The sequence below is a fragment of the Trematomus bernacchii genome, unplaced genomic scaffold (genome assembly GCF_902827165.1).
Source record: "Trematomus bernacchii unplaced genomic scaffold, fTreBer1.1, whole genome shotgun sequence".
In the NCBI taxonomy this organism is placed as follows: domain Eukaryota; kingdom Metazoa; phylum Chordata; class Actinopteri; order Perciformes; family Nototheniidae; genus Trematomus; species Trematomus bernacchii.
Genome location: NW_022987797.1, coordinates 842,597 through 852,159, shown reverse-complemented (window position 1 = coordinate 852,159; position 9,563 = coordinate 842,597). Strand labels below are relative to the sequence as shown.

General features: G+C 37.2%; 1 protein-coding gene across 2 annotated transcripts in view; it reads right to left on the bottom strand.

Moving 5' to 3' along the window:
* Nucleotides 1–2,928: 2,928 nt before the first annotated feature.
* LOC117497875 (sodium- and chloride-dependent taurine transporter-like) overlaps nt 2,929–9,563 on the bottom strand; it is a 42,816-nt gene continuing 36,181 nt past the window's right edge. The window contains exon 14 of one of the 2 annotated variants that reach the window (XM_034149906.1): nt 2,929–7,995. In XM_034149906.1, the coding sequence (XP_034005797.1) occupies nt 7,837–7,995 (159 nt within the window). In that variant the 3' untranslated portion in view covers nt 2,929–7,836. The remainder of the gene's footprint in view (nt 7,996–9,563) is intronic. The other variant, XM_034149907.1, reaches the window with a different exon arrangement.

The following is a 9,563-nucleotide window of genomic DNA, read 5'->3' as shown; positions in this document are numbered from 1 at the left end:
CCTACCGAGGGAAAGTTACGGTCTGGGAAAATGGTCTGTTTCTAGTAGCCGGCTTTCCATTAATCTCCATTATGTCTGAGCCTTTATTTCCCCGTTGTGAAATGGATGTTTGGGTGGAAATATCCCATAATCCGAAGCTGTTTACAGAGCTACTAACTGCAGTTCTTTCAGAACATGCAGCCACATTCATGAGGGGGGGAGGCCGTTTGTGTTGTTCAGTAGTTAGCTTAGCTTATGAGCACAGGTGGGGTTGTTAAGCTCACTTGTCACCATGAAGACAAATCCCTTACTTTGGAAAAATACAGAACACATTTACTCACACTTACAGTTCCCACGGCTGCAAAGGTTTTTGCATCAGATAATTTACTTCAAAACACAATAAGAGTTGATTTTAAAGTCATGTTGTCCGCCTTATTTCCCCAAAGTGTTGCTATAAAGAAACAATCAACAATCAAAAGCACATTGATTTAACCCAGTCAATGACACGTGCCATAGTATACACAACTCATACATGTTAAGTTAGGGATGTAAAAGATGAGACATTTAATGTTAAGTATGAATGTAATTGAAGTTTAATTTGTAGTTCTTTGTTTTGGTTGAATTATGAAAGGATTTTTGTAGTTATAAGACAAGTGAAAGCCTTACATCCAGTCTGTATGTAGTATGTAGTCTATTGTATTGAAAATGTCATAAAAAAAAGTCTATAATATAGTTAGTATACATACATACATATCCTCCTGGGACCCAGCCCATTGTAGTGGACATTTTGTTAACATGCATCTCCTTTTACTCTTTTGAACTACACTATCAATCCCTGATGTACTGTACAGAGGACATCCTGGTCTTTCCAGTGATATGTCATTGGGTAAAATTGCATGCTGGGAAGTTCCTCTTTCTTTTCATCCAAAATGGCTGGCATACCAAAAACAAAATGTTATAGAAGCAGGAGGAAAAGTCAAATATTGTTGAATAATTGTAATTTTTACCATGAAAATCATTTATGTTCTTGTTTATTAACATGTGAGGAACTATATAATTAGTTCTGAAAGCAATTAAATAATTCAAGTTTTCAAATAACAGCTCTTTTATTCAGGACCATCTTCATGGACTTATAGACTCAATATTGTTGCAGGAGACGGAACTGAAGCAGACATTTTCTGCACCAGATAGTTAAGGGAGATTCAGATTTGGAGCTCTCAGATGATAAGAGAGATGAGGATTTCACACCTGGGATAGAAGAGGGTCAAGAAGAAGGGGGGAAAGATGCAGGAGGCTCCATGAGCGCACAGATGCAGACATAGAGACAGATAGGGACGAGCGGGAAAGACATGGCCCTCTGTGGGCCAAGAGTAGCACGTGTGTCTTATTGTTGTTTTTATTTTAAGTGGAAAAATGAGAATTGCCTAAGGAATGCCAAGTTTGTTTCTATGAGCATGGTCAAATGGAGACCACATCCATAAAACTAGTAAAGATGACCCTCCAGCCTGTGCCGACTGGAGTCCAATGAGGTACTTTTCCCAGTACATTGACTACAAAGTCTTTGAAGATCTGGAAAGATTCACCAAAAGCCAAACTAGTTTTATAATGACCAAATAAACAGCAATGTTCAGATCAATTACTTATTTATGTTTTAAATAAAGGTGAATGTATTCTTGTATTAATATCACTCTATAACCATAATACGTTACATAGTCTATCTGTTAATTTTGGCTGTCTGTTCAAACTAAAATGGTCCTGACGTCCTCTACAGTGGACATACTGTAACATTTACAAATAAAATAAAATAAAAAAAGTCTAAATTGCAAGATGTTTTTTTAACCCTAAATAGGTGGGAAATAAAAAATAAAGAAGATTGGAAAACATTTTTTTTCCTCGGTTCATATACATGGGATAGTATGTTGAAAATATTGTGAAAAATTCATAATATTGTATCAAGGAAAAAGTCATAGTTTCGGGACATTTCGGGACCCCCTTGAAAACGAGATGGTGCATCTCAAGGGGTTTATCCCAATAAATAAAATGTCTATATATAGTATAGTATGTTGACAAAAGTCCTAACAGTATGTCGGAAAAAATCAAAATGTCAAAGTAATTAACTCTATAAACTATCAAATAATATAGTATCAAGTAAAAAGTCACAGTGTAGTATGACAGAATATATATATTTTTGTAAAGGTCCCAATAGAGTATGTAAAATATATGGAAAAAATCTAAGTACAGAATCTCCAAAAATATGAAAAAGTCAAAGTATGTGATGTCGAAAAAAGTTATAGACACCAGCCAGCCAGTGTTAGCGGTGTTTTGTGACCCTCTAGGATCATTCATAAATTGTTAATGCGGACCAGACTGGAGCATTCATTTTTTAAATTAAAATTAAAATTCAATGGAAATTGAAAAATGTTAAGTATACAATGCTAATGTGTGCATTTACTGTTGACAACAAACCCTCCGAGGAACTTAAGACAATTGGGTATAGATACTTGGCATTATACAAATAAACACAACAAATTATCAGGTGCCAGATATAATACATCATAGGTTGATGACATACAGGTTACAGTACCTGCATTTGCCACAAATCAGTTTCCAGCCCGTTGTACTACTTTCACATTAAAGGAAAACTGGCAGCAATGACTGTGGTGGAATGGAGCCTCCTGCATTGGCTTGAAAACCTTAAATCTTGTATTACAGGATTTGTAGGATTACCGTTTATTATGCTGTCGAGGGGATTTGGGTACATAACTCCCACGAGTTGGGAAATTGAACTTGAATGGAATGATGTTTGTGTGCAAAAATGTCTCAACTGTGGGTGTCTATGTGCCGTTTTAACTGTGTTTCTTTTGTTGTGTACGCGTTGTAACGATATACAATCTGAACATACAAATACAAATATTATGAGCAATCATGCAGGGACATAAAACTCATGAGTTCATTTTCTGAAGACACATTTTTTATTAAGAAATAAAAAAAGTTTTACACCTTTTGTAAAACCTGTTCAAACACTTTCTTTTTTACCTAGCTTACAGGTTGGCCATAGAAATAAAAAATAAAACCTTTCAAATTCTTTAAAAAAATGTTTTTTTCTTCACTAAGAATTAAAAAACATTTTCTCATTTACATTCTCAAAAAGGAGGGCTGGCAAGTATAATGCAGGAAAGACTGAGGCATTGTCATTGGAGACCATGATCAAAATGGAGGATGATTGGGACTCCATTTCCCAGAGGGCTTAGCGCTGAGAATACCAGCATTTAAGTAAGGACAACAGCCTTTTGTGTCATTGTTAACCTCTTGAGTCAGAACATGATCAAAGTTAAAATGCCAAATATGTATTTAGGTCAAATATTTATCAGACTTCAAACCAAACATCATATTTGTTTTAAGGAAATGAAGTCCTGTTTATCTTCTAACCTCTACAGAGCCCGAAGATTCATCACAGAAACAGCCAATGAGATTATGAATCCTGCAGATATGTTGGCGCTTTCATAACAGAGATGAACATGATGTAGGCAACATGGGATTTATATTCTGCTCCCGTAGATGTAATTTGGTTCTCCACTTTTTTTTATAAAGCACTGAGGTTGCAGGGTTTGGCGAAGTGGGGTTGGATTAAAATAGAAATGTTGGAATAAGCAGAATGTAAAAATTGCATACAAAGTTCTAAAAGAAAAGCCCACATTTGATATGGTTAAATTGTCATTATATATACTGCTATTGTTACTAAGAGGCAGGCCTTTCCAAAGCAGCCAAAACTACTCCAAGGTATTTGTTCTATCACAAGCAAGACACCTACAACCCTTATAGAGGGAACTGGTTCACTTTTTTCAGATATCGTTAATCTTTTTGCATGTTTTTTGCTCATTTTAAAAATTATGCAAGCTTTTGGAATTGTCTGATATTAGCAAAAATGCAGTACTGAAATAAAAAAAGTACAAATATGGTGGGCTTAGTGGCAGTGTTACTGTGTTTTATACCTCTTACAAACTCACTTAGCGGTCTGTCACAAAAATAAAAAATAGCATTTCACTAGGAAATTCAGTTTTGATGTGACAAAGTTTTAGTCTCAGTGCATTTCAAACCACAAGATCTTTGATGGAATAGTGGATTTGTTTGGTTTCCACACATTTTGTGGCAGGATTTAATTTTACTGGACCCTGAAGATTCAAATTTTCTTCATCAAGAATTCACAGGCTAGCGTCACCTACCTTTGAGGAAAACAGCAAGAAAAATAAAAGTATTCTACAAAGTATTGCACGTAACAAATCGTAGCTTTTTTTTTTTGTTGATTGATAGTTGTACATGTTACTCCAATGACAGAGGTTAAAATACACTATTTGGAATACAAAAGGCAAATGTGACAGAAACACAATCAAAAATAAAACTGCTGAATTCAATAAAACAAGATCAACAAAAATAAACAAAAAAGATCTATTTTTTTCTTTTTTACCCTAAAAAATAAATCTTCAGAAACTTTTACATTCACCCGCAGGTGACTTTCACATTTCCACATTCGGCGGTAAAAACTTGTGCATTGCTAATGCTTCGATTCTCTTGCAAATTCATCAACTCTGATAAAAAAAAACGGTTAGCTTAGCTTAACATAAGGTTTACACAGGCTAACTGAAGGGGAGTGCAAGAAGGCAGAGGGACTGGTACATACCGTAAATACACACAGAGGCAACAGATAAATGACTGCATTAAAGTATTATCTCTGGCCCGTGTTTCCCAACCAAAAGAAGGATCTTAGCACTAGGGAACGTTTTATTCAGGTTTTTTGCCTGTGTTTGAATTATTTGTCAAAACGTTGCAGGTTCTTAAAGTTCCCTAAATAAAAAATGTCTTTCTTTCCATTTTGTGCATCTTAGAAATGCTGAATCCAGAAAAGTAGTAATTTCTTGGCTTAACCTAGACAAAATTAAAGAAAAGACAGCATATTTAACAGTCCATTTTTGTTTTCAAATTCATTTTTTATATATTCTAAAAATGATCTTTTATTTCATTATGTCCATTTTTCTTATTTTTTTTTAGCCACAGTGCAAAGACCTTTCAGGGGAATCAAGAGCCAGATCTGTACAAAAGTTTAAGAATACAATGAAGCTTTGTATCCGTATTAAAATGGGAGGTCTGCAGTGGGAGCTTAGCTGTACAAAGACGACTTATATAGGAAACATTTGTTACTGTATGAAAATAGATGTCTGCTGCGGATTTGGTTTCACAAATCCCTTTTAACGATATGAGCTACTTTATCTAGTCGAAAGAAATTAAATAAAGTGACAAAAACAATTATCAAAGCTTATGACACACAATAATGAGGCCATGGTCTCAAGAATCACTTCTGATGTGATGTTGTAGGTCAAATTCCTGCAATGCATATGTACTGTGTAACTGTATAATGCATGTGAATGAATAGTTTAACATTTTTATCTATTTTAAAATGATGGCAGTGTTTAGTTTTTTGACCTCATAATTTGATATGAAAGCCAGATTTGACAAATAAGGTGCAATAAAAAGTCGCATTGACTCACTCTTTCATTATTGTTGCCCAGGTTTGTTGATAAAGAAAGTATGGTAAATGCATGATTTTCTAATCTGTGTGGCTTTTAAGACAGAAACATTAATTTTGATTGATTTTAATTGAGTATTCCTCACCCAGAATGCAAAAATGTTGGACTTTACAAGGGAATGTAAATGTCATACTTCTCAAATAGTTTAAGTTGATAATGGCTCACAACTACAGTATTCTGGAGTTCTAAAGACAGTTTCAATGAGCTTAGGCTGTAAATGCATTATTCTATTTAAAGTAAAGGTTTTACCGGTGTCAGATACAACTTCCCGGTATCATTATCTTGTACAGTGTCTAAGTTCACAGCTTTTATTAACTAAATCAGAAGTAAATGTATTCTGACTTGACACCCAATTCCCTGTATGGAGGTTTGAATGAGTGCATGGTTAGCTAGATTTTCATTTGCTCTTTCGAACATTTGGGGTGTGAAATCATTCCTTTTAACTCGTTTTAAATAAGATGAGCAACAACATGACTAATCTCATTCATTGTCATTCACTGGCTCTGATTTGTCTGCAGCCAGCTGCCACATTTCAGTGTCTGGAAAGTATATTGACCCTCAGATGATCGGACAGTCTGACCCTGGGGTGACATGTTGTATTACCGTGTTGTTTAGCCGAATGTATCCTAATGGAATACTGTCCCGATATTTACAGTAAAAGCTATAAACCCCCGACACCAGGAACTCACAGATGGAGCCATTGTAGAATTCTCTTGTTTCACAGTACATTGAACTGCTCACTGAATGTTTGACCCACACTACCACAGGAGAAAATATTTGGGATAAATCAGTTGCATTGTTTGGTTTTTTTTGATAATAAAAAGACGGAATAGTTGGCAGGAAATCAACAAAGAGGATTATCACTACAATGGCTGCCACTGTATATGTAAGATTTGTAGCTTGAAATGTTCGCCCGATAAAAGACGTTTTCCTTTCTCTATGTATAACTACAGCGATTATCATCAATAGTGAATACCAATAACATTATAGTCATAATAAAAAAAAATCTAAACAATGACAGAGGAACAACTAATAACAATGTAACTTCCCCTGTAAAATAAAAAATAATCCAATCCAAAAATTGTAAGCCAAGAGCGCCTAGTGCAGTCACTAATGTACTGTAAACTGGTCTAGGACAGAGAAAGATAGATAGAGAGATAGATATAGATAGACTGATTAGCTACTACTGTACAGTACGCCACAGACAACACACTCAAGGGTTCAACCTCCACACTTCAAATCCTTTCAGATACCTCTGTCTTTGAGCAGGAGCGGGTTTCCTGATGCGTTCAGTGCTAGTTTCTGTTTGACCCATAGTTCATTGCTATGGAAGATGGGGATAAAATGGGTGCAAAAACCAGAATGCTGGATTGTTTGGGGTTGTTGGCAATCATGGCTGTGACAATTCTACATTTTGATTTTTAACAGGGAATTCTGTGTAGTGGTATAATCTATTGTAGCACAGAAACAAATCTAGAGGATGTATGAGATTGAGACACTTCAAAGCCACATTTTGAAATTTAGGTTGGTCATAGTTCTCACAAAATGTTGTTTCAAGAACTGCTGATTTCAAAAGGGAAACATGTGACTTCATAGATGTCTATATTTAATTGTGCATTGGGTTAAACAGATGTTTTTTAATTAATGATGCTGTACCCACTCCATGTTCTACTTCATCTCAACTGGATAAATAAACCAGAATAAATCAAAATTACCCAATGGCACTTGCCCTCAGATAAGTGCACCCAGTTCATTGTATCACAGTCACACAATTTTCAAAGAACATGAAAAAAAAAATACGTTTTTTGGTTATCTGTGATCTCTTTTTTCATTCGGTAGTTACAAAAAGCTGTTTGATTCAAATACTCAATGACCACTTTTGTCAATTTTTAGATCCGATTTTCTGCAAAAATGTGCGTAAACAAATGTATGACCAGAGGCTGGTGGTAATTTGCCACTCTGCCTTTGAACAAGTTAAGAGTGGGACATTTAGTCACATGGATATTATAAAGAGGGGAAAAAAGACCAGCACCATTAATTGTTTCAGAAATAGATTTGAAATGTGATTGCTACCCTCTTAAGAAAACCCACCAAGAGAAAACTACTTGCAAAGTATTCCTAGAAGATTTGAAACCGGGCGATTTTTTTTTTCTCCTTAAAACCCTTATCAGTCCACCAGACAGACAGATAGACAGATAGACAGAAAACTAGCTAGCTTTAGAAGCATTTCAGAGGAGAGGAGAGCGTTCTCATAGAGAGCCTCCGCCTCATTCCTTTACATCATGGTCTCTACGATGGTGTGGGTGGGAGCCTTCATCAACAGGCCCTTGTTCCCATTGGGGTCCAGAGGGTAGGAGAGCTCCTTGAGGCCACGGTGGTCTGCGGGGCGGGAGCTGGCCCCCCCGCGAATCGGGGCTGCCACCGCTTTGATCCTCTGCAGAGAAGAAGGGAGAAGAAAGGAAGGAGGGATGAAGTACAGATATGTGAAGGAAGGGCTTTCTTTTTTAAGGTTTGTACCTACAAATAAAGAATTCACAGGTGTTGTGTCAAATTATCATATCATCATTTATTATCATATTATCACAGATAAGCATATATTATGTTTTTTACTCTGTTAAGTTGTATTTTTTGTCTTGTATGTGTGTAACAGACATATGTTAAGGACTGACATTCCACCGGGGGTAAAAGAGATTTGCAAATGGTTAAAGGACTGGGGGTTTTATGGTTTAATGGTGGGGGTGTTTAGAAAAGCCTAAGGCCCCGGCTCCACGAGGACAAATACGGGTTGAATCCGCATATTTCTCATGCGTATAGCCCTCTAAGCTCGACGACACCGTAAGGGAAACGTAGAAACAGACCCCGCAAACGACAACGGGTCCAAAGGTGGATAGATCTGGGAACGGAGCGCTCTGGGGGGTCCAACGGGGCCGTGGAGTCGCCTATACGGTCATTCGTTTTCATAGCCCCGCCTCTCCCCACCAGATTCAGATTCAGATTATTTATCTTTATCTCGATATGAACATAAACGCGAGTGAAGTCTAATCTGACAGGACGGAGACACGCAGCTCCTCCGGCTGTGATGCAGCGGGAGCAAAACACACACTTCAAGTCAGATCACCACCCTTAGCTATTTTAATTACCTCTCAAACTAAACTAGTTATAAATATGTTTATTTTTACTGTCGGGTTTACTTACTGGATCAGCTGCTGCATGAGGAAGCATGAAGATTTAAACTTTAACACACATTGACCGGCGAAAAACTCTGCCCGGTTCCCTCCGCCCCCACCGCGGAGAAAAAACAGAAGTGCAGCCATGACAACCATTCTTCTTCGCTGCTTTTGTGGAGGAAGTTGCTGCTTTTGTGGAGGAAGTTACAGCGCCACGTACAGGTTCGGCATATGTACTGCAGCTTTTCCAGCGGTTGGATGTAAACGGAGCCGTCTCGTGGAGCTTGACACAATCCGGTGTATATTGCGTGTGGGCGGAAGGTTTTTTGCGGTTGCGTTTGCGTTACTCCGATGCGTTTTGCCGTATTTGTCCTCGTGGAGCCGGGGCCTAAGGTAGTTTATGGGTGGGACCAGTTGGCTGCTTCCTTTCATTAATTTATAGTGTGACTGTTACTGTATTCTGCGTACAGAACCTCTTTATCCTCTGAAGATTAAGTTGTTCTGTCCCTGCATTTGAGATCGATTTCACTTGTGTTTTGACTTTCTTTATTACTTTATTAAATATAACATGCGTGTGGCGCAGTGGATAGAGCCTTGGTATGGGGATCAGGAGGTCACAGGTTCAAACCCCACTGCAGTCAGCATGTCGTTGTGTCCCTGAGACACTTCACCCCAAATTGCTCCTGTGGGGATTGCCCACAGTATTGAGTATGTAAGTCGCTTTGGATAAAAGCGTCTAACAAGTGACATGTCATGTAATGTAATGTAATAACAAAAGACAAACTTTGTCAAAGAATCATTTATCAGTTTCTCTCAAGGGAATTTGAATTTCCTC